Here is a 25825-nt window from a genome sequence, read left to right as displayed (position 1 = left end):
AGCTAAAGTTAGAATAGTGAACTTGTGGTTTACCACCCCTTTAACTGTATTGTTGCATCCCTAATATATATATATATATATATATATATATATATAATTTTTTTATTAAGAACTGTAACTATATGAGTGCTGGACAGGACTTTTTGTATTTCTCGTTTTGTGTTTCTTTTGGATTTATTTAATTTTGTTGTGATACTTTGTGCTGCCATTTTAGCCAGGACTTCCTGGTAGAAGAGATGTATATCTCAATGGGATTATTTCCAGGTAAAATAAAGGATAAATAAAAAAGAAAGAAAGAAACACATAGTAACAAGCTTAAAAACACTCAGAATACCTTAGCAAACTAATAGTGACATTGGGTATAACCTAATACCATGCTAGTGAGTTTTGTATTGGCAAGCACCACTGACATTTTCTTCTGGAAGTGTAAAAATCGAGTTGTTCTCCTCCCTTTTTCTTTCTCAGTGCAATGAAAAAGGTCTTTGTTTACATCCAAAGAGCCATTCGAGTTACATAATGAAATCCCAGAGAGCTGTTAGAGCAAAACATGCCACATTCATCTGGTCCGTTTGAGTTATGCCACAGTTCAGCATAATGAAGGATGTCACCCCTCCCTGCACTCATTGATGTATGATTCTCTTGGAAGAAGCATTTGCTCAGCAGTTAACCAAATATCTGGATTTTCATTCCCTGTTTCTTCTAATTTGTTTGACATTAATGCTTCATTTTATAACCTTAAGGGAATGTGTAGTGACAGTTAAATGCTTCAAGAAACTCTACAATAAAAACTCTACTAATAATAATAATAATAATATTAAACAGTAAGTAAAAAATATGTTTTAATTCTTACCACATATTCTTGTTGAAAGTTAATAAAAAATATCTTGTAACAAAATGGATGTTTAATTCATTTTAACAATTAAATCATTTAAATCTAAATTTCTAAAACAGACGGAGAGATGCTTTTAGTAAAGATTATTGTATGTATTGACCTTATTGGGCTTATTGGGTGTATTTGTGGTTGATATTTGTCTACAATATATCAGCTCGACTAACACAACTGACTAGTCAATTCATAATCTTACACTATTCTCCTAGAGAAATTGCAAGATTTAGAACGTATGTGAACAAAACCACAAAACCTTTCCCACTGTGATGACAAATACCCTATTGCATCCAGAGCACACCTACCTATTACATAATCATCATGACCAATAGAAGGTATTTGGCAGCCAGCACAAGTTGTCTAGCAAGTTTTCTCTGGTAAGCAAGTAAGTAAAGCTTTATTTATATAGCACCTTTTAAAACAATGTTTACAAAGTGTTTTACAGAAGAGAAATAAACAGACAAAAAAACCATACATACACATAAAAATAAGATGAAGATAAGAAAGTTCGGGTAAGTTTGGGGTACCCCTATCTGAATGTAAGAGTAAGAGAGCCTCGGTTTGTGATTTACTCATGTGAACACACATGTAGTCATACAGGTTGTGACTGAGGCAAATCAGACACATAATTGCCTGTTACATTTAAAGGTCCCATGGCATGAAAATTTCTTTTTTTAACATTAATATGAGTTCCCCTAGCCTGTATATGGTGGCTAGAAATTTTGATAGGTGTAAACAGAGTTCTGGCTGTCTTTCTCTGCCTTGGAGAACATGACAGCTCAGACGAGCCGATCTTGAATCTTGCTTGTTATGTCGTCATAACAGGAAAGGTTACCTCTAGGCTTGCTACGATAGTCGGTGTTGCCGGTGTTACCGGTGTCCAGACTCAACACCGGTTACATCACTTGCCCACCGTGGCACCGCCCACCGTCTTTTAGATTTTTTTATAGTAATAAAATAATTTAGTTCAGTTAGAGAACAGACAATACAAATAAAAACTGAACGTATCTGCTTAATAAAGCAGGATCCGACAGTGAGTCTCGGCAGGAGTCATTCATCAGATTTAAGAGTGAGGAGCTGACTGAGATGATCGCGGAAGATTTGGTTTCAAAGCGAAACGTAAAAGCGCCTATTTAAGGGAGTTTGTCATTTGTTTTGTTGTTGTGTTTTTCATTAAAAATAATAGGCTAATGAACCCACAATTCAAGCAACCCGCAGCCGAATTGGCGCTAATTCAAAACTGAAAGTAAAATGTGCACGGCCGCACAGAGCGCGCATTGTTTACTTTGGCCTGGCTCCGCAGTGCGAGCCTCCGCGTTCCGCGCATTTATTTTTTGCCGCGCGCACCCTCGCGCTCATGCGGGCGCGTCGAGTATAAACAAGGGGACGAACTGTTATTCATTCATGGCGTGCATCTCAATCATAGACTGATCAATGCTTGATCAGTGCCCTGACTACTGAACTAGGGAACTGATTGAGACGCACCCATGGCCTCACAGAGCGCGCATTTACAGACGAGCTGTCATTCACGGTGTGTGCGCACTGGCGCGTTTTCAGTTCAGAGCGGTCGTGTGCATGTTACTTTAGATTTAAAAGCCTCCGCCGGTGATACCGGTATTACCGGTGTTGTCACACATCAATTAACCGGTGGGAAAATTTCCTCACCGTCACATCCCTAGTTACCTCCCCTTCTTCTGTTTAGCCTGCCCAGAGAAGTCGGAGAAAATGGATTGTTTATTTCACTTGCAATGTCAGCACAGGCTTTACAAACAGACTACGATATGGATTCGACAGCACCGCTGTCACAAACAGTGAGTAACAGTGTTCATTAATGCCTGATCTGTGATCAGTGATTTCTGATGTGTAGCTAATCATTCAAGTTCACTCAGACTTTCTTTCTAATACTGTTCATGCATCCCTGAATAAAGCCAGTGATTAAACAATCAACTTTGCATTGTTTCTTAGTAGCATGAAACAAATACGATATGGATTCGACAGCACCGCTGTCACAAACAGTGAGTAACAGTGTTCATTAATGCCTGATCTGTGATCAGTGATTTCTGATGTGTAGCTATTCATTCAAGTTCACTCAGACTTTCTTTCTAATACTGTTCATGCATCCCTGAATAAAGCCAGTGATTAAACAATCAACTTTGCATTGTTTCTTAGTAGCATGAAACAAATCTGTTATTTAAAGTGTGATTAGACTAGACCCTCTCTTTATAATGTTTAATAATGTTCAGATCTGTCAATCACAAGTCGCGAGTGTATCTGCACACTTGCCCAAACTGCCGTTATAATGAATGACGCTGTTATGCTGCACAAAACTCTTACTGTATTCATGTCGATGTCGTGTTTGCTGTTAGTTGTGGTGAAAGCATTTTGTGAGAGAAATAGCGCTGCAATGACGAGATCACTGCATTCACGCGATCAACAGACTGCCTGTGTACTCACTCATCACTGCAGCAGTTCATGTGATCTCATTGCGATGGGAAAATATAGAAAAATAATGCTATAATCAACATTTTCAGGATTCGTTCATCTTGACAGCTGTAATGGTACATTACATGTGTTACAAAGTACGTAGAATAAGAAGACAGGGTCGCGTGACTGGGACTCGTGTTTATTCAGAACTCTCAGATACAAACAAAATAAACTTGCGCTCTCAACAACTCATTAAAATATAACTTTATCACCAATCTTTCAGCATTTTTTCCAGTCTTCCAACTCTCTCCGTCTCTCCTGCAGTGCTTACAGACCTCGCTAAACCACGCACCCTCCGCCACATAATCTAAATGCAAATGCAAATATGTCAGCCAATCACAACAGTGGGTATTTTTACTGAAGTCTCACAGCAGACACGCCCCTTGAAACAGAGCATTCTAGCCAGAGACTAAAATCAGTATAGAAAAAATGCCTTTTATTTCTTAATTATGACATTTTTGATGTAAAAATCATACTAACAATATAAGTACACCTCAGGATACATTATAAAATAAATAAAAAAATCCATGCCATGGGACCTTTAACAAATATGTTTTAAATATTGAGTGCTTATTAACAGACCTTCCCCCAACACAACAGAGAAAGGTCCCACAGATAAGACACGTTTTACGACATTAAAGAATGTGCAGAGAGCTGAGACTCTAAATAAACCATCTTAAACTCATATATCCTATATATAACCACTTGAGCGATATATAAAAATATATCCATCTCATGATTTGTTTTTATAGGGTTTGATCTATGTGTTAATTCAATCTCTATTGGATTTGTTTCAGAATTGCATGCTATGGTTAAAATCATGTGTATAGCATGTTTGTTGTCTATGAAGTTGAGATGTAAAAATCTGTATGATTGTGTATATGTCAATCCTTGTGCAACATATTAGTATTACAAGAGTCTTTAATAGTTCCTTCCTCTGCAATTGAATCATGCTTGAAACAAAGAGCCATAAAATCTCCAGAGAAACTTCCCGCTTGGAAAACCCAACAATCTCATTGGTCAAGTCTACCTCAGAAGGCGGTGATCTCCTGCAGACTTCTTAAGGAGCGGGGCACTCGTCCCTCCTTCTCTCTCTTCTCTTCTCCCTGGGGCAGGCCCAACTCACAGCTTGTGCAACCTTCTTCGACCATCTGAGTCTATGCAAGTTCACCGTCATTCCTTCGCTCAACACGGAAGGAAATGACCGCAACTGCAAAACCATCGAACGGGACCATCAAGACTTTCTCCAGCGGCCGTATATCTGGACGCCTTCCCGAGCAAATGCAAGTAATGTACTAAGAAATACAAGTCGCTGTGTAGTTAGCAAAACTGTAAACTGTAAAGTTAATCAAAGATGGTTCTTCCCAAGGTTTCGACTCGTTGCATAACTTCATCCATCTGTTCTGACCCTTTTCCCTCCAACCACTTTAACCTTACCTCTTGTCATGTATGCATTGTGTCCGTATGTTTAATCTTAGTTTGAGTCTTGTTCCATGATTTAGTTATTAAAGTTTATGCACAATATATGTTGGTCATGACTCCGTGCCTGCAAACACATTGTCCCTTAAATGATCGATCTTGCTATGCGCTCTAAGCGCTTAGGTAAATTCAAAGAAATAATTATTTTTCTGTAGCCATGAAAAATATCCTTTTCTTAGAATGAATTAATAATTAAAACTGAACGTTCATAGGAGGAACTGACTGATTGATTGTAATGTTAATGTAGCTACATCAAGTTAATCTATTTAACTTATTCAAATATTCATTGTGGCGAGGGGGGCGTGGTTTAGTGAAGTCTGTGACGGGAGAGAGGGTTGGAGGACGTGCAACACGCAAGTGGCTCAAGCACAAATGATGAACACCTATCTCTTGTTGCAGTAATTGGCGTGGAGAGAGTATATAGACCGATGTATATAGACCGTATATAGGAGGAAACGAGGACACAGTGAGAGAGAGCTGGAGACGGAGTGACAGACTGGGACTCGGCTGGCACAAAAGCAGAGAGGAACTGCTGGGAAGAAAACCGACGATTGAAACTGAGAATTTATGAGAGACGTTTTGTTTGTGCGATGTGCACAGTGTTGTAACCTGAGTAAATTGAGTTATTAAAAACCAGTTACGAGTCCCAGTAAGCCGACCCCTTTGTCTTCTTCCTTACCGTCACACGAACTTTACTTCATTGGTGCCGAAACCCTGGAGGAAGAAGATCAGAGCCGCCACCATGCAAGCCCCATCAGGAATACCATTTGCAGAGATAATACAATCGCTCGCGGGCCTGCACCAGGAGCACCATCAGGCGATGCTGGAGGTCAGAGAGGAGCAGGAGCGAAGGTTCCAGGCGCTCCTCCTGACCCAGCAGCAGGACCGTGAGCTGATCCAGAGCTGGATTGACCGGGAGGTTCCGGCCGGGGGAACACTATCGACCTCGGCCAAAGCCACCCACATGCAGCTCAACAAAATGGGACCGCAGGATGATCCGGAGGCTTTCCTGGACCTCTTCGAGCGGTCCGCTGAAGAGTGTGTGGCAGCGGTTGGACTGGCCAGTTCGCCTCGTCCAACTGCTGTCGGGGGAGGCACAGATCGCAGCCCAGCAACTGCCAGTCCAGAACCTCCTGGTCTACGACGACCTTCGATGGGCCATCCTTCAATGGGTCGGTCTCTCCCCCGAACAACATCGCCAGTGGTTCCGAGTGCTGACCTTGGGGGAGAGCGGCCGGCCCTTCGTGATGGCCCAGCAGCTCCGGGATGCCTGCCGCAGATGGCTGATGGCCGACCAGGGCGACGTCGACCAGATTGTGGATTGAGTGGTGTTGGAGCAGTTCATTGCGCGGCTGTCCAGGAAACCCGCGCAGTGGGTCCAGTGCCACCGGCCGGCGTTGCTGAGTAAGGCCATCGAACTGGCGGAGGACCAACTGGTGGCGTGCCTGGGGGTCGGCGAACCCCTTCCAGCCGCTTCATTCTCTCTCCCCGCACCTTCTGTTTCTCCTTCTCCCTATAGGCCGGTTCTGGCTCCCCGGACGAGGGGGGGCTTCCAGAACCGGGGTGCAGCTCAGGGAAGGTCTGGAGGTTTCCCGGAGTGGTTTTCGGGAGCGCGAGCGCCAGGGGCCGACGGAACTGCACTCAGCGGCGGGTCCAGATTCTTCACTCTCTCCACGGCAATTCTTTGATCCGCTTGCTGCCACTGGGGCGGCGGGGAAGCCTGGGCTGGCCTGTTGGCGCTGCGGGGACCCGGGTCACTTCATAGATCGCTGTCCAGTGATGGAGGTGGGGACGCTGATTCGGGTCCCCGACGTGCCAGAGGCTGCCCTCGATCGAGACGGGCTGTACCAGATACCAGTGAGTATCCAGAGGGGTACCTATCCGGCTTTGGTGGATTCAGGATGTAACCAAACCTCCATCCATCAAAGCCTGATACAGCCGTTGGCATTGAATAGTAGCCGCATGGTTAAGGTACGGTGTGTGCACGGGGATGTGGTGAATTATCCGCTGATGACTACTGTCGTCCAATTTCGGGGACAAAAGTATAGTGTGGAGGTTACGGTTAGCCCGCACCTCCGACATCCGCTAATTTTGGGAACCAATTGGCCGGCTTTTAGTAAATTATTGGGGTATTTATTTGCGGATGTTTCTTGGAGGAAAACAGGGCGGGGTAAGAGAGCAGTTGTGCAGGTGGGAGAGACTGAACCGGGACCTCCGGGGGTTGTTACAGAGGGGCCGAGCGTTGTGGAGAGACTAAACCTCACTGAACGTGGTGACTTCCCTCTGGAACAATCCCAGGATGAGACATTAAAAAATGCGTTTGCTCAGGTTCGAGCGATTGACGGTCAGTTTCTTCACCCTGAACAACCGATCTCTTATCCTTATTTCGCCATAGTAAAAGATAGGTTGTATCGAGTGACCCAAGACACTCAGACAAAACAAGATACAACTCAGTTTTTAGCTCCAAAGAGCCGTCGGGAAATTCTTTTCCAGGCGGCTCACTCTAATCTGATGGCAGGGCATTTAGGTCAGGCGGCGACTCTTTTGGCCAAAAGAGTCCGGTTCTTTTGGCCGGGTATTCACGAGAACGTGCGCAGGTGTTGCGCGTCGTGTCGTGAATGTCAGCTGGTAAATCCGCCGGCCGTACCAAAAGCGCCATTGCGCCCTCTTCCATTGATGCAGGTCCCCTTCGAGAGAATTGGTATGGACCTCATCGGACCATTAGAGCGATCCGCACGAGGGCATCATTTTGCATTAGTCCTGGTGGATTATGCAACACGATATCCCGAAGCAATTGCCCTCCGCAGCATTTCGGCAAAAAGTGTTGCGGATGCGTTGTTTCGCTTAATCTCCCGAGTGGGGATCCCGAAAGAGATCCTCACTGATCAAGGCACGACATTTATGTCACCTACACTACACGAACTTTATGAGTTATTGGGCATTAAATCGGTTCGCACCAGCGTCTATCACCCACAAACAGACGGCTTGGTGGAACGATTTAATCGCGCTTTGAAGACAATGATTTGAAAGTTCGTACAGGAAGACACCAAAAATTGGGATAGATGGTTGGAACCCCTGTTGTTTGCCGTACGTGAGGTCCCGCAAGCCTCCACGGGGTTTTCCCCGTTGAGCTCCTCTATGGACGTCAGCCCCGCGGGGTGTTAGACGTTCTCAGAGAAGCTTGGGAGGACGGACCTTCGCCAGCGAAAAGCGAAATTCAGTATGTCATTGACCTGAGAACAAAACTCTTTGGGGCGGCTATCTATGGAGAATTTGTTACAGGCTCAGGACAAACAAAGCTGGCTATACGACAGGGGAACTAAACTGCGCAAATTTTCACCGGGAGATAAAGTGCTTATATTACTCCCAACTTCCAGCTCAAAATTGCTCACCAAGTGGCAAGGTCCTTTTGTGGTCACACGGCGAGTGGGGGATCTCGATTATGAGGTAATTCGGTCGGATAGGAGCGGAGCACATCAAATATACCACCTTAACCTAGGCAGAGTCAGTGATGCTAGCAACGGCGGTGAGTGGAGAGGAAGATCTCGGGCCGGAGGCGAACACTAAAAGTGAATCTATCGCCCTGGCCCCGGGGGGAGATCATCTCTCGCCCTTGCAGCTCACTGACATAGCCCAGTTGCAGGAAGGTTTTTCCGATGTGTTCTCGCCCCTACCCGGCCGAACCGACCTCATTCAGCCCCATATCGAGACGGAGCCCGGCGTGGTAGTTCGCAGTCGGCCCTATCGATTACCTGAACACAAAAAAAAGGTGGTTCAGGACGAATTAGAGGTAATGCTAGATATGGGAGTAATAGAAGAGTCCTACAGTGACTGGGCCAGCCCAATAGTTTTAGTCCCTAAAACGGATGGCTCGGTCCGATTCTGTGTGGACTATCGCAAGGTGAACGCTGTGTCAAAATTCGACGCATATCCAATGCCAAGGGTTGACGAGTTGCTCGATCGGCTGGGTTCAGCTCGATTTTATCCGACACTGGATTTGACAAAGGGATATTGGCAGATCCCCTTAACACCACTATCTAAAGAAAAAACAGCCTTCACGACGGCGTTTGGGTTGCACCAATTTGTTACGCTTCCGTTCGGGTTGTTCGGGGCTCCGGCCACGTTTCAGCGCCTCATGGAGAAAATTCTTCGGCCACACACTGCATATGCCGCTGCCTACTTGGATGATATTATCATCTATAGTAATGATTGGCAGCGGCATATGGAGCATGTGCGCGCGGTCCTGAGGTCGCTGAGGGTGGCCGGGCTGACGGCCAACCCGAAGAAGTGTGCGATTGGGCACGTGGAGGTGAGGTATCTGGGTTTCCACTTGGGCCATGGGCAGGTGCGTCCGCAAATTGACAAGACAGCAGCAGTTGCGACCTGTCTGAGACCCAAGACCAAAAAGGAGGTGAGGCAGTTCCTGGGGCTGGCGGGATATTATTGGAGATTTGTTCCTAATTATTCGGACCTCACCAGCCCACTGACTGACCTCACTAAAAAGGAAGCGCCAGACCCGGTCCAGTGGTCAGAGCTGTGCCAGCAGGCTTTTACCCCGGTGAAGGCTGCTTTATGTGGCGGGCCGCTCTTACAGTTACCTAACTTTTCTCTCCCTTTTGTGTTGCAGACGGACGCGTCGGACAGGGGGCTGGGGGCAGTCCTAACCCAGGAGAGGGAGGGTGAGGAGCGGCCGGTGCTGTACATCAGTCGCAAGCTCTCAAAGAGAGAGATGATGTACAGCACCATAGAAAAAGAGTGCCTGGCAATTCGGTGGGCCGTGCTCACCCTCCGGTATTATCTCCTGGGAAGGGAGTTCACCCTCTGTTCGGACCACGCCCCTCTGCAGTGGCTCCACCACATGAAGGATACCAACGCGCAGATCACCCATTGGTATCTAGCTTTACAGCCATTTAAGTTCAAGGTGGTCCACAGGCCGGGGGCGCAGATGGCTGTGGCCGACTTCCTTTCCAGAAATGCCTGCAGGCCAGAAATATAAAAGCACTCAGAATATAGAAATAAGAATATAGAAATAAGATAATACAATCAAATACAACAAAGTAATGAGTTTAGGTAACTCTGTGCTAAGTTTGGAGTACCTCTATCTGAACGGAAGAGTCAGAGAGCCTCAGTTTGTGATTTACACTAGCAGCAACCCCAGACTTCCTAGTGTCTTTCCACCTCTACTGAAGTAGAGAATCCAAACACACTGTCTGCCTCTGATGGCTTTCAGTGTCTTTCCACCCTTACTGGAGTAGAGAATCCAAACACACCTGTAGTCATACAGTAGTCAGAAATGGCAACATCTACAATATGTGGGTGGCTGAAAGTTAAGTCACATGAGATCACCAGATCGAGTGTGTGACCATGTTTGTGTGTGTCAGCTGTTTGGGACCACCGAAGCAAACTCCTAACAAACTGTGTTATTTCCAGATTTTGTTCAAAATAACATCACACCTGGGTCTATTGCATGTGGACCAGCGCCAAGACACGACCACAATGCACCCCTGAAGTATCAGCAGAGACCGTGTCAACTAGACTCTCCCCTGTGACGGCCTCCTTCACTTTACTTTCCATCTGTACAGATGAAAACGTTATCAAAAGTATAGGAAACGACTTAAAGCCTTGTGTTATGCATGCCAGACAAGTAATTTGGCGGTCATATTGTAAAGAAAAACTATGTGCCTGCGCCAAGAGGTAACATCCCCCAGTTTCTCTTGAAGCCAATACGGAAGTGACTTAAACTGCAATTCATCGACTGGCCGCTAGAGACAGGCTCCAAAAGGGAGCAGAATCTCATTGAGCTCCATGTTAAAATGCCCAACTTTACAGCAGAAAAAAAACATGATTACAGCCTGGTACAAATTGTGGTTTTGGTCTACAGTATATGGCTAATTTTGCCCTTCATGACAACTGTGGTACACCCTTTGTGCCACACCAACTGCGGCACATAGCTTTCGCTCTCTGTTACTGTTACTGCAACACGCCCAGCTCTCGAGGGAGCTGCCGGCGGTTAGTGTGAAAGACTGCCCATCGGAGTGCTGCGTTCCCGCCTGGCTGTGCTCGATGAGGCTCGCGAGCCCCATAGCGGCGCAGATCATGGGGCTCACAGATGGATCAGTCAGGGGGACTTGAGACTGCTGAGGCATTTTTTCAGTCCTCGTCTGACAGTTCCGATGTTCTCCCTCCCCATGCGGAAGCCAGCGCTGTGTAGGGCTGTAACGATTTGACCAAAAATAAAAACCTCGATTAATTGAACATCTGACCTCGATTACGATTAATGAACGATTATTTTGCTTTTTTTTTGCCCTCATAAGGTTTTTGAGTAAGTTCCTGATAAGGTTTGTACTGTAAATATTTTCTACTATTAAAAGGTGCATTTCTTTGTGATTTTAAAATACTTGAAGGAAACGGTTCACTTTCAGCAGTTATTGTCTATGGGGCAGATTTCTGTTTGATGTACATCAGATACAGATACATTAGCACATAGGCCTACATTACATTTATTTGAATGCATTAATATGAGAGTGATTGTGTGTGTGAATTACTCATACCGTCTCTATTCATTATTAAGCTGTGGTGTGTACTTACTGCAAAGGTATTAAAATGTTTTATGTATGTGTGAGTTTCTAAGCTACTTTAGTGACTTTACTTTAGTCACAGGACAGCGTTTCCACTGCGTTTTTTCGCTCCTCTGCACGCAATCTTCACGTGATGTGCAAGCTAGATCTGAGTGTTCGTTTGTCACAATAAATCAGGCATTAGTTCAACATAATACACATCTGATGGTCGAAACTCGCTTTAATGTTCAAACTGGCAGGGCTAAAACCACATACAAATGACAAGCTTTGTGAGGATGCAGGTAAAAGGTCTGCCTTCAGGGCGCGCGCGCACGTTGTCAGAGACGCAACACGGCTCTGTGTCACAGAAATAAGCTGAACACTGAACGGATACGTATTGTTGTTTTTGAATAGTGCACAATCGCTTTAAATGTTGAAACTGGCAAGCCTTAAACGCATACTTGACAAACTTTATGAGCACGAAAGTGAAAGCGGCTTCGGGGCTTGCGCGCGCCGTCTGTGTCTGTGTGTGTGTGTCGGTGGCAGCGTATAGGAATTAACTGCAATTAACTGACCTGTATAAACTGTGTAAAACACGCAGTTACTATAGTGATTCTGGGCATCTATAAACACAGATAACTGCTCCTGCATCTCTCTGTGTGCCTGCAAACTGCACTTGATGTGACTGACGGGGCGGAGTCACGTGAAAACCGAAATAACCGACATGGGAAAAATACGTCGGTTAGAGGTTCTGAATGTCGGTTTCGGTTATTTTTCGATTAATCGTACAGCCCTAGCGCTGTGGCTTCTTCCCCCCCTTCTTCCCCACCCCGGAGAACCCGATACTTGAGCTGTCTGATTCCGAGAAATTAGACATGCACAGCATCGAGGCAGGTGAAGTTGAAGTCAGAGACTCGCCGCTTCATTCAGGGGGACTTGAGTTAAGTAATGAAAAAGTCATAAGGAGTACGCCCATCTAATCTTCCAATTAATACCAAGGTATAAAACCAGCAGCTTACCTCTTCCCGTTACTAGTTCTTGCAGTATCCCTCCTCCTCCCCTGCTCCCCCTTTTTAATACAATTCTGCCTGTTATAGGGGGGCAATCGGAGCTCGGGTATAATATCCTCTCTGAGCCCCTCTATAGCAGACAGCAAGCCAAATCTGTTTACCACTTTCACTAAGATTATATGGGCACACAAACTCGTGAATCTATATTGTAAAAAGCGCTATATAAATTAAGGTGACTTGGGCTGATAGACGATGACAGACATCACGATGTTGATCCCCCCCAACACACCCCAGCACACACAAAAAAAAAACATCTTAACCCTTTCACGCATAAGTTTAAATTATTCCAGCTGACCACCCAAAGATATTTTTTTTAAGACGTCCTTTATTTTAGAATGTTTCTTCTTATTGTCTCCATGGTGACGTGTCACAGCAGCCAAAATAGTACTGTATGACATATGTATCGCTTTTATTTGGTTTTTCCATTTTTATTCAAAATATTCACAAACTTGGTTACCATGTCATCAACTATCTTATATTCCGATTCTCAAATACGTGTAAGTGAGTGTGTTTTGTCGTATAATAACCTTTATAAATGATCTTGATCTATAATGTGAGCTAAGCGCAAAAGCAGTTAGAATCTGGCAGTCATGTCCTCACCCCCATGTCACCGTCCATCACAATGTTTCACTGAAGACATCGTCTGATGCCAAATTGGTAGCATTGCCCAACCCTACTGTTTATATAATTAAAAAAAGAAACATAAAAGTCTATTTTTGTTTAGGTATCTTGTCATTATCTTTTTTTTTTTTTATCTTTTTTTCACAAAGAACAACAAATAAATGCTGATTTTGGCACCAGATTGGATCCTGTGATAAGTGTCATTATAAATGTAATGTTTCAGCTGTTCAGCAGAGTAACATAAACAACTGAAATAAATGGCATATATGCTTGTTTGCATTGAAATGATCATGAAACAGCTTGAAACTTTTTGGTAGAATAATAAAATATATTTATTTTCAGTCCACTAGATGGTGGTGTTGAGTTTCTTTTTCTGGTGAGGTCAGCAGGGGTCACCGTCAGCGTGCAGTAGGAAGTAGTAAAATAAAGATGGCGGAATCAGAGAAAGAAATCAGGAATGCCCCGTTCGCGTTTAAATTAAATAGCTTTCGTTTTGTTTAATTTTTTAACAAGGAGGGCACAACTGGGATGGATATGACACATGGGATTTGCAAGGAGTGTCATATGAAAACAAAATACTCTTGGAATACCACGAACTTGAGGGCTCATCTCAAATGCCACTATCCAGAGATAGCGTTGGCCGAGGGTGGTAAAGCTTATGCAGCAGCTCCACTGAAAAACCAACCAACACTGGACACACTTAGCTCTACAAAGCTACCTCCCAATTCAGTGCGAGCAAAGAAAATAACACAAGCCATCGCCTACTTCATGTGCAAAGACCTGCATCCATCCGTTGTGGAAAAATTAGGGCTTTTTTTACTTGTTTAAGACACTAGAAACGAGGTATGTGTTTCTTCATTTTTTGCTGTGTTTTTTCATGGACACAGCCAAGTTCTATAGAGCAGTGAAGCTTAAAATTGAGGCAAGTTGAGAACAGCAGAACAGTTGCATTAACTTGTGATGCATGAACGTCACGGGCAGTGGATTCATACTTGACGATCACAGCTTATTATCTCACAAAAAAAAATGGCAACTGCTGCAAAATGCATCACAAGGATTGCTGACAAAAACCTGCTGGTTGTCACCAACAACGCTTCAAATATGACCATTGCCGGATAGCAGGATACATATCTCCATGTTAAGTGTTTTGCTCACATGCTGAATCTGGCGTCGCAGCTGGCGTTACATCTGCCAGCAGTGGCCAGGCTCATGGGGAGAGAGTGCGGTGCATAACTGGCTTTTTTAACAGAAGCACGGTTTGGAGGAGAACCAGAAAATGTTACAGCTCCCGACCCATAAACTCAAGATTGATGTCAGCACGAGATGGAACAGAGCTTATGAAATGCTTCGGCGGTTCCTTGAACAACAGCCTGCTGTTTGTGCAGCGTTGTCTCCCGAAGTAAGAAAAAATAACACGGATGTCGTCATATTGAATGAGACTATATTGGGAACGCTGAAGAAATTGTATGGGCATTGAAGTCGATGCAAGTGGCGACCACTGTGATGTCTGAGGAAAAGATTGAATCCTACTCTCTCACTCGTAGTTGTTGCATGACACACGGGACAACATTGGTGGAACAACGCTGATCAGAGACATCAAACAAAGCATCAGTCAAGATCTTAAAAAGAGATATGCCAGTGCAGCAGATAAGAACACCCTCTACACAGCATCAGACCTGGACCCCCGCTTTAAAATCTTGCCATCCCTGACCCCAGAGGAAAAAAAGTGGTTGCTGAGGCTGTAACCCTTCAGGTAATCAAACATTTAAACAATAGAAGCTGAATATATTCTAACCTACATACGAAATGTCACTGCTCTACTTATATTTATTTATAACATATAAGACAAATTAACTATATATTAGCAAAGAGAAAAAAACATTTACTCACTGCATACTTAATGATACATTACATATGTATTCTCTCCTGTGTGTGTGTGTGTGTGTGTGTGTGTGTGTATATTCTAAGAAAGCAGGCGGCAGACCATCTCTGAGACAGCAGTCCAGGAGCATTAGGAGGAACATGGCTACACTAAAGAGGATCCTAGACCCACTGTAATTCCAGCCTAGATGAGGAAGTCATGTGGCTTGACAGACTTGTTTGGACAGACCAACAAAATCATTATCTGCCAGAGCTGAGGAGGAGGTGAAAATATACCAGAGAGGTCACACCACTGGCACTCACAGAAGATCCACTAAGCTGGTGGAAATCACATGAGCGAATCTATCCTTTACTGGCCAAGCTGACAAAAAGATACTTTTGTATCCCAGGTACTAGCGTCTCAGCTGATAGAGTTTTCTCGACGGCTAGAGACACTGTCACAGCACAAAGGAGCACTCTGTTAGATGAACAAATAGAGAAATATATATTTTTAGAAGAAAAAACAGATGTTGACAAAGTTTTCCTTTAGGGTCATAATTTAAAGTGGGAAAAGCCTTATATTTTTCAGAGCAAAAAATCTATCGTGCATTTTTTACCATGATTTTACAGAAGGCACCCACTAAAATGTCATTCAGTGTAACAATATTATTAGCCATATTTAAAACAGGAATCATTTGATGACATATTAAAAGACTATATTTAAGGATCACAGTGCAGCCACAAATACTAATTCATTGTAATTTTCAAATATTTATACTTTGCCAATATCCTTCAAACCACTAGGTTTTTACCAATTTGACATCAAGAAGTTTTTGTAAGGAAGTGAAAATCATTTAAAATATAATAAACTTTAGTATGATCACATATTATTTTATATATTTTAATAATTACAGGTCAGAATACGTATATTGTTTCATTTTTACATACGCTAAATGATCATGGTTTGTGACTCTTAATGACATTTTGCCAAAAAAGGAGATAATATTGCCATTGTTCCCATAATTAGTATTAGTCTGTATCATTAAATTAGTTTTAAAGGTGCCCTAGATTGAAAATTTGAATTAACCTTGGCATAGTTGAATAACAAGAGTTCAGTACATGGAAATCACATACCACGTCTCAAATACCATTGCTTCCTCCTTCATATGTAAATCTTGTGCGTGAAAAATAACGCAACAGTCGGGATCATTAATATGTACACCCCCAACATTTGCATATGCCAGCCCATATTCAAGACCAGGCGCAACTGCACAGCCGAATCATCGGAAGTTCTGCAGGTATTGTGAAAAAACAAGCATCAAGTGAGGATAGCGAAAATGGCAGATCATGGAAATAAATGTTATGTTCCAGGCTGTGCAGGGGATGTGAGGACTTTTAATACCCTTCCCACAGAACAAAACCGTCAACAGGCATAGTTGATGTTTATCTAACAGGATACCAATTTAATTTGAAGTTGTTCGTTTGCCCAGCCCATTTCACTACGGACAGTTTTTCTAACCTGGGACAATATCAAGCAGGCTTCGCTCAGCTGATACTGAAGAAGGGGGCAATTCCAACTATATTCCCGCAAGCAGTAAGTAGTGATTTTATCAACTTCAGTACTCTGCTGTCAAACTGTAATGTTACTGTACAAACAACATGTTTATGTCCTCCCCAGTTCGCTGTTTAGAGTTTGTGATTCAAAGTGAAGAAGCTATCATTGTAAAATCATATGGTGACACATTACAATAATTAAAATGTTTTTACAATGCTAAAAACACAGTTGTTACTGCTGACGCTATGAGTTAACGTGTAAAGTTTTTTTTTTTTTTTTTTTTTTTTTTTTTTTTTGTAATTTAGTGTTTTTTATTTTTGAAAAAGCATACAAAACATTTTGCCATACTAGAAAGAAAACTTATTAGACCACTATTACCCATGCCCTCCCCCTTTCCCCAACCCAACCCTTTGCACTCAGGGCTAGGACGGATAAACAAAATCTTAGGTACAATCAGGATACATACATACATACATAGATACATACATATATACAAAAATTGTATTAAATAAATGTAAAAATAAATAAAATAAATAAAAATTTAGTAGCAAAAATTATAACCGCAGAGTCAGTAGCTGTAGATTAAGTAACCAGCAATTCTTTAATTGTATAAATCCAATATTCCCACCAAGACAAGGCCATAGGTTTAGCCTGGTTAGACCGTGCAGATGACAGTTCCAGATATAGTATCTCCAGTAAAGAATGAAGCCAATGTTTAGAAGAAAGTTCGTGAGGAGGTTTCCAACGTTGAACAATTAGCTTCTTTGCAGCCGTCATGGCAGCTAACCAAAATTTCCGTACCTTCTCATTGAGAGGAAACTGAGAGTTGTCATTCAACAATAAAATGACTGGATCTTTGGGAAAACGAATCTTAGAAGCCTTGTACAGCAAGTCAAGCACCATATCCCAGAATTTCTGCACGTCAGGACAGTCCCATAGCATATGCATCAAAGTGTCTAAGCATCCAGGTCCACAGAAATTACAATATGGGTGGGGAGATAGGCCCATTGCATGTCGTATACGTGTGGTTAAATATGCCCTGTGAATGACTTTAAAATGAATGAATTGGTGGTTAGGGTTTGTAGATGCATGGAATGTGTTATTCCACACTGTGTCCCATTCAATAGTTCTACTAGAAGTGTTCAAATCCAATAACCAAGCATTGGCTTTAGGGACATTATCTGCATTAAGATTTAAAAAGCAAAAATAAAAATATGAAATCTTTCCTTTACTTGGAGCATTGCAAATCCAGTTCGCCACCGGGTGCGTTTGAAGGTTTGTACCCCAAGGTACCTTATGAGTCTTTAATGCGGCACGTAATTTAAAATATAGAAATAAGGTGTTATGTGAGATGTTAAATTTTTCAGTTAAGTCTCGAAAGTCCAGGATTGAATCCTTTCCTTTTATATCATTTAGCGTTAGAATACCTTTATTAGCCCATGATGGCTGCACAAAAGGTTGTCCGCCTGAAAGTAAATTCAAATTGTGCCAAATAGGGGTCTGAGTGTGCCATATAATTTTAGATGAAAAACAAGCTTCTATCTTTTTAAATATTTGGAGAGTGTAGGAAAGTATAGGACCATAATATAATGAGCACTTCCTGTGAGGTAGGCCTGAAAATAGAAAATCTTGCAAACGAATTGGCGAAATGCGTTCTTTTTCTATTTGCTTCCATGAAGACTGTGATTCCGGATCAAACCATTTCGCAATCGAGAGCAGGATAGAGGACCAGTGATACCATTTAAAATTAGGGCAGCCCAATCCACCTTTTATTTTACTTCTTTGAAGTGTAGACCACTTGATACGGGGACGCTTTCCGTTCCAAATATATTTTATCAATAAAGAATCTAACTTTTTCCAGTAATTTACTGGTGGGGAGAGAGGAAGCATAGAGCTAATAAAATTAATGCGGGGCAGAATATTCATTTTTATTGTTGATATTCGGGCCGATGGTGAAGAGGGCAGACCCATCCATCTTTGAATATCAGACTCAACTTTTCCGAAAATTGACATGTAATTAACTTTTGAAATAAGGGACAAAGTGGGTCTCAGCTCAATCCCTAAATATTTGACCTGTGTTGATACCTGAATATTATTTGGAATAGAGAAATTAAAACCATTCGATTTGAGAGGCATTAAAATAGTTTTAGAATGATTCATTTTAAACCCAGATAGTGTGCCAAATTCTTCTATGATTTGAAGGGTAATAGGGAGTGAGCGTTGTATATCAGATAAAAATAATAAAGTATCGTCTGCATATAAAGAAATAGAATGGATTGATGAGCCTAACTGAATCGGGGTACAAAGTTTACACTGTCTAACAAACTGAGCCAGAGGCTCTATTGATAAGTTGAACATGAGAGGGGAAAGCGGGCACCCCTGTCTTGTGCCTCTATTAATTTTGAAAATGTCCGAGATGAGTCCACCAGTAGATACCCTGGCCATGGGATTAGTGTATAGGGTTTTTATCATTCTAATAAACTGGTCTCCGAAATTGAACTTTTTCAACGTATACCATAAATAGCTCCATTCCAGCCGATCAAAGGCTTTTTCGGCATCAATAAATAGGAGGCCACTAGGTGTTACTAAATTTTCGGATTCGGCAATTATATGTAGCACCCGCCGAACGTTATCTGAAGCCAAACGTCCTGTGATAAATCCTGATTGATCAGGATTAATTAGTTTATGTATTACTGATTGTAGACGTTTGGCAATGACTTTGGCAAAAATTTTAACATCGTCATTAATCAAAGAGATGGGCCTATAATTAGAACAGTCAGAATTGTCTTTGCCAGGTTTAGGTAAAACCGTAATTAGAGCTGTATTAAGGTCTTTGTGAAAGCGGCCTTTGAAAATGGCCTCATTTATAGTACGTAACCAAATATGGCCCAGTAGATCCCATAGCACCAGGTATAAATCTATTGGAAGGCCATCGATTCCCGGAGACTTTCCTTTATTTGAACATGACACTGCGTTATGAAGTTCTTCTAAAGAAATTTCAGAGTCAAGGCTGTCCGCTTCCTTCTTCGAAAGTATATTTAAATTCAACTTATCAAAAAAACCATTTAACTGGTCAGTACTGGGTTGCCTTTCTGAGGTGTATAAATTTTCAAAAAATGACATGAATGTTTTGTTGATATCTGTGGGTTCTGAGGTGAGACCATTTGAACTTCGGATTGCCTGGATGTTAAAACGTCGCTCATGTTTTTTCAAAGTAAGTGCAAGAAGTCGGCTTGGTCTGCTTCCATCTATATAATATTTATGTTTTGTAATGTGCATTAAATATTCTGCTCTTCTTCGAAGTAGATCATTAAGAGTGGCCCTTTCAACATGTAATTTTTGTTGAGTGTCAATGGAAAATTGATTACCCAATTCCTTCTCTAATTCTCCGCATCTTTTCTCTAATACTGATAATTGTTGAAGATAGTTCTTTTTAAGTCTGGCAGAAAAGGAGATGGCATTGTTCCTTAAAAACCCTTTGATGGACGCCCATAACATTTCTTGATTAGAAACGGAGTCCTGGTTCAAATGGATAAATTCAATCAATCCTGCTCTCAGTTGCGCAATGAATTCCTCATTTTGCAGCAAAAAAGTATTAAATCTCCATCTGGAAGGTTTACAGGAAGTGTTTATCTGCAAATGAGCTAATACGGCATTATGATCTGAAACGCTTTGTGGTAGAAATTCAATGTTGATTAGATCCGATAGAAGTGATGATGAAATTAAAATATAGTCAATTCTTGAGAATGTTTTATGATTAGGGGAAAAATAAGTGTATTCCTTAGCCGTTGGATTATGTAATCTCCAAGCATCACACACATCTAAATCTTTAGTAAACAATCTCAGGGCTGTAGAAGACTGTGATTGCACTACTGAAACCGAAGGGTTGGAACGGTCCAGAACTGTGTCCAGCACAGCATTCATATCGGATCCAATAATCATTGAATAACCCTGGAGAGATAATAGAATTTTGGCAACTTTCGGAAAAAAGCAGGAGTCATATGAGTTTGGAGCATATATATTGACAAATGCAAACCTCTTTCCTTCTATTAACGTACAGCAATATGCTACTCGACCATCATCATCAGAACCTGTGTGTTCAATTATGAAACTAGAGTTGCGTTTGAAAAGAATTGTCACGCCTTTCTTTTTAGATTTACAGCTTGATGATGCTATTGGAATATAGTGTCTATTTTGCATTCTTTGGTTGTCACTGGCGGTTAGGTGGGTTTCTTGCAGAAACGCTACATCAATCTTTTTTCTGTGCAATAAATCTAGAACCCGTGTCCGTTTGATAGGGGAGTTTAACCCCCTAACATTAAACGATAGTGTGTTCATTCTAACCATAGTCTAAAATTACAAAGTTTACACTGAATAGCCTGTACAGGTTAGAGCTGGTTAAAAAACGTTCCATTAAACTTTCCATACGTATATACAAAAAAAGAGAAAAAGATAACCCTGAGTGCTTTATGCGACTAAGCGCCCCCTCCCCCCCCTCCCCATCCCATATCCCTTCAGTTTCAAACGTCCGTGGCGGTCGCGAGGCAATGTCTAAGCGCTATTCACCTTATTTGCCTCCTATGATTTTAACAAATGAGGAAATTAAATTTGCAGAATGAATCTTTTCAAACTTAAAGGAGCAGACTAAAAACTTTTACAGACAACCGTCTAACAACCTGCTCATAGTAAATAACATAAAATACACAGTTCAATTGTATTGAACTAAAAGAGTAGTTACCAATTCACTAATGGCTTTGATCCATGTAAAACACAGGTTCTCAGCAAAGACATACTCTCTTTATTCAGCCTCTTCCATTTCTTCTTGAAGCGGGAAGTTTAAAGATCTGCGAGCAGTCGTTACCGGTGCAGCAACAAGACCCTCGATATATTTTTCAGCGTCCTCCGGAGATTCGAACGAGTATTTCTGACCCTTATGTGTGACTCGCAACGATGCTGGGTAGATCAGGAACGTTTCAGCGCCGTTCTGGTGAAGCTTGAATCTCACGGCCGAAAATGCCTTCCTCTTTTGCGCCGTCTCATGACTGTAGTCAGCATAGAATTCCAGGCGTGCTCCTCCGGGCAGAGTGGGTTTAGCTTTCCGGGCTCCTTGAAGGATAGCTTGCCTGTCGGGATAACGGAGGAGCCGGAATATCATCGATCGTGGTTTAGGTGAGTTGGAGTTCGAGTATACTCGATGAGCTCTATCAATCTCGATCGGGCAAGAGCGCGCCGCGAGGTCGGGGATCCATTTAGGTAGCATTTTCTGTAGAAAGCCAACGGGATCATCCCCTTCCATTCCTGTTGGTAGATTAACCAGGCGGACATTGTTGCGTCGTGACCTGTCTTCGAGGTCGTTGCATTTTCGCTGTATCTGGTTAAGCTGGGACAGGCAGTGGTTCGTGTCTTTTTTTGTTTTCCGTAGGCAGCCTTGAAGATCGTCCACTTTCGTTGTAATCGACGCCATTCCTTTACTCAGAGAATCTATTTCTTCTTTCAAAGAACGGAGAACCGCGCTGTGTTCGTTGACAAAGTCATTAAACGGATTGAGGGCTGATTTTATTGCCTCAGTCAACATGCTAGAAACCATTTCGCGCATAGCCTCCTGCTGTGCTTCGATTGCATGGCTAACAATTGAGGCTACATCGTCGTCGAGCGTTTTGAGGCGTTTGCAGCCCCCAGACGATTTTTGGGGAGACATCGACTTTTTACTAGTTGCCATTCTTGAATTAGACTTGTCAAGTTATTAAGCGATGGCGTTATCTTTCCTCAGAGTGCAAAAAATAACTGAAATTAGGAGGTTTTTGTCAGGAGCCTAGTGCTGTGCAGCCATCTTGCAGCGCGCGCCACCGGAAGTCCCTTAACGTGTAAAGTTAATGCTATATGCTAGTCAAAGGGGTGATGAATTGAGAAATCAACTTTCCTTTGAGCCTTTGATATATAAAAGTTCATTGTGATATAAGAATATCCTGTAAGTTTTGGAGCTGAAAACTTCCTTGTTAGTCAAAGAAAAGCTTTTATTGACACCAGGCCCAGAAAACGTTCGATCTCAGAATATGTCGACCACTGACATCATAGAATGCATAAGCGCCGCCTCAAGCCCGCCCACCGACTCGTGGAGCTAAACGGGTCACGCTACAGAGCAATAAACATGCCGGTTCCAGCTCACGAGCGTAAGACATTGCACGTTTGTTCGCTTCATTTCACCATGGAATCAATTGTAAACAAGATACAGGTCGAGACTGGATTTGCAGACATATTGAGATTAAAACACAATGCTGTGTCTTCTATATTGGATCCGACAGGAACGGTGCAACACACTTATGTGAGTAAAACATGTTTTTTATATGTATTAGTATTCCATTGTTACAGATCATTTGATATCTATTGATTACATACCTTAGCACGCTGTCACAGGCTCCTTTATTTGAGGTGTTATTGGTTCATTCGTGATCAGACTCTGACTTGTAACGTTATGGGCCAGGGCTCGCAAAGCCCAACTTCCCAGGCCTATGAGTTTTTCAGACGGGCTACCAAAATGTATCACTGGCCTGCCGACGGGCTATCTTAAATAGTTAAATAACATTCCTTTCTTGCGCGTGTGTGTGTGTGTGTGTGTGTGTGTGTGTGTGTGTGTGTGTGTGTGTGTGTGTGTGTGTGTGTGTGTGTGTGTGTGTGTGTGTGTACGGTTTGCGGTTATATTCACTGATCGGACCGGCCAAGTAATAAAAAAATAACATTCCAATCTCTCATCCAAAATGGATCATTGTGTTTGTTTGATAAGATATTTTGCAAGCCCTATGTGCATTTACCCAGAGGCTTTCAAAACAATCCCTACATGTACTGAGGGGAGCTGAAGCTTTATTAAATATGCAAATCTTATCCAATCCCAGCCGTGGGAGTTTACTTCCAAGTCTTCAGTGTGGCACGCCCATCAAAACCAGGGCGTTTCTTCAGAGAGCCTTAAAACCAAGGCAGAAAATAGCCTATTACTTATTCATTATGAAGTTTTTTAATGTAAAAACCACGCAAACGTTGACCTCATACAACAGTATAAAACATTTAAAAAGCCAGTTCATGAACCCTTTAACGTTTAGGCTGAAGTTCTAGTATTGACATAACAGTTGCATTTTGCAGGTGAAACAGCCAATCAGAACTCCACATTACTATTCATGACCCTTCCAAATAAGGCAAAAACAGACCATTTAACTCTGTAAATGGACCTGTAAAACCGTTTAAAACTATTTTTGCCCTTAAATAAGCCACATACCCTCTATGTAGATATCAGAGAACAATTTAAAATATTGTTTCAACTCATTCTAGGGCACATTTAATAATATTCCAGAGTAAATAAAGACAGAAGCAGATGTTGAAAAATAATAATCATTTTATCCTACTGTTCGGATGTTCTCTGCCATGCTTGCTTAGCTTGTCACTTTGTTTCTGAATTGTTTGGCTCCAAAAATTACTCCTTGCAGGCAGCTATATTTATGAATACTTTTTGTTTGCCAACATAAATGACGCTTCAGGATAGGTATTTAGGGTGGAGAATACCCTCAATGGTCTCTTTTGAACTTATGACATACCATAGTGAGGGGGAACTCTCTGAAATATTGGTATGCTATTATTATGACAATCGCAATCCTGAATACCTTTATCCTTGCCTTTATCTTTTAAAGTTGGAAAAAAGGTAATAAATTGCAATGTATCGCAGAATATCTCAATATATTTAAAACCGCAATAATACTGTACCGTGGCTTAAAGCTACACTGTGTGATATTTTCCCCCATCTAGTGGTGAAAAAGTATATGACCATCCAGAGAATTTTTGTTTCTGTTCCTCTCAATTCCGATTTCGTTTTAACTCCTACAGTGGCCGATTTAGTCCAAGATTAACATGGCTTCCAGTTCAACCTCGTCCACATTCGACACGGTGGCATTGAGTGTTAAAACGCGAAAGGCGAAGCTTGAATTTACGGGTATGTCACTCTTTGGCTAATGTACTTTCAAGATGGAGGGGCAACATGGCGACCCGCATTCGAACCCCTTACCCGTATGTATTTTCAATGGCATATTATAAACTTACGAGAATACTTTACACATATATTTTTGAAAGAACTAAGTGTTTTTAGCTAAGAATAAACTAAAAAAGTTACACAGTGTAGCTTTAAGTACCACGATAATATCGTATCGTGGGGCCTCAGGTGATTCCCACCCCTAATAAGCATGCAGTTGCAACCGCGCCTCCTATTATTGGGTGCTTAAAAGCTTTTCATGTGATCATGGAGCATTTGTCTGTACACACACATATGCTCACCCATCCAGCCTAACATCTGGCAGACTCCTGTTGAGAGCGATCTTGTCACTAGCCATCAGGTTGAACTGATTGATTTTAAAGAGCTCTTTCATCTTGTCCTGCTCTTCTTTGGGAATAATCACAGCCTTCCCCATTTCACCTGGAGCCTCATAGGTGCGTGACATCACCGCTGGAACAGAGAAAGCAGGGTGACAGTCAGTGTGGATTATTTATAAAATCTAAATTTGTAATCTAAACTAAAACTTGTGCCCATATACAGTGGCATGAAAAAGTATGTGAACCGCTTGCAGAATCTGTGAAAATGGGAATAATTTTAACTAAATAAGAGGGATCATACAAAATTCATGTTATTTTTTATTTTGTACTGTCCTGAATGAGATATTTTACATAAACATTTTTTTTACATAAAGTCCACAAGACAAAAAAATAGCTTAATTTATTAAAATAACCCTGATAAAAAGTTTATGAACCATTGATTCTCAGTGCTGTGTGTCGTTCCCTGGATGATCCACGACTGTTTTTTTGTTTTGTGATGGTTGTTCATGAGTCCCTTGTTTGTCCTGAGTAGTTCAACTGCCCAATGTTCCTCAGAAAAATCCTCCAAGTCCTGCACATTCTTCAGTTTTCTGGCCTCTTTTTCATATTTGAACCCTCTCCAGCAATGACTGTATGATTTTAAGATCCATCTTTTCACACTGAGGACAATTGAGGGACTCAAACACAACTATTAAAAAAAGGTTCAAACATTCACTGATGCTCCAGAAGGAGACACAATGCATTAAGAGCTGGGGGGTAAAAACTTTTGAACCGGATGAAGATGTCCAAATTTTTCTTATTTTGTTTAAATATATTTTTTTTTTTCATTTAGTACTGCCCTTCAGAAGCAACAGAAGATACTTGCATGTTTCCCAGAAGACAAATTAAGTACAATTTACCATGATTTTCAAATTCAATAGGTTTTCACCCCCGGCTCTGAATGCGCCGTGTTTCCTTCTGGAGC

General features: G+C 42.0%; 1 protein-coding gene across 2 annotated transcripts in view; it reads right to left on the bottom strand.

The window, feature by feature from the left end:
* galnt13 (polypeptide N-acetylgalactosaminyltransferase 13) overlaps positions 1-25825 on the bottom strand; it is a 133308-nt gene that overhangs the window by 83603 nt on the left and 23880 nt on the right. For both annotated transcript variants that reach the window (XM_079821924.1, XM_079821925.1), the window contains exon 3: positions 24826-24994. In XM_079821924.1, coding sequence (XP_079678050.1) covers positions 24826-24994 — 169 coding nt within the window. The remainder of the gene's footprint in view (positions 1-24825; positions 24995-25825) is intronic.

Source organism: Gobio gobio (genome assembly GCF_949357685.1).
Source record: "Gobio gobio genome assembly, chromosome: 7".
Classification (NCBI taxonomy): domain Eukaryota; kingdom Metazoa; phylum Chordata; class Actinopteri; order Cypriniformes; family Gobionidae; genus Gobio; species Gobio gobio.
The sequence above is the reverse complement of the archived record's forward strand: the minus strand, read 5'-3'. Positions and strand labels throughout refer to the sequence as shown.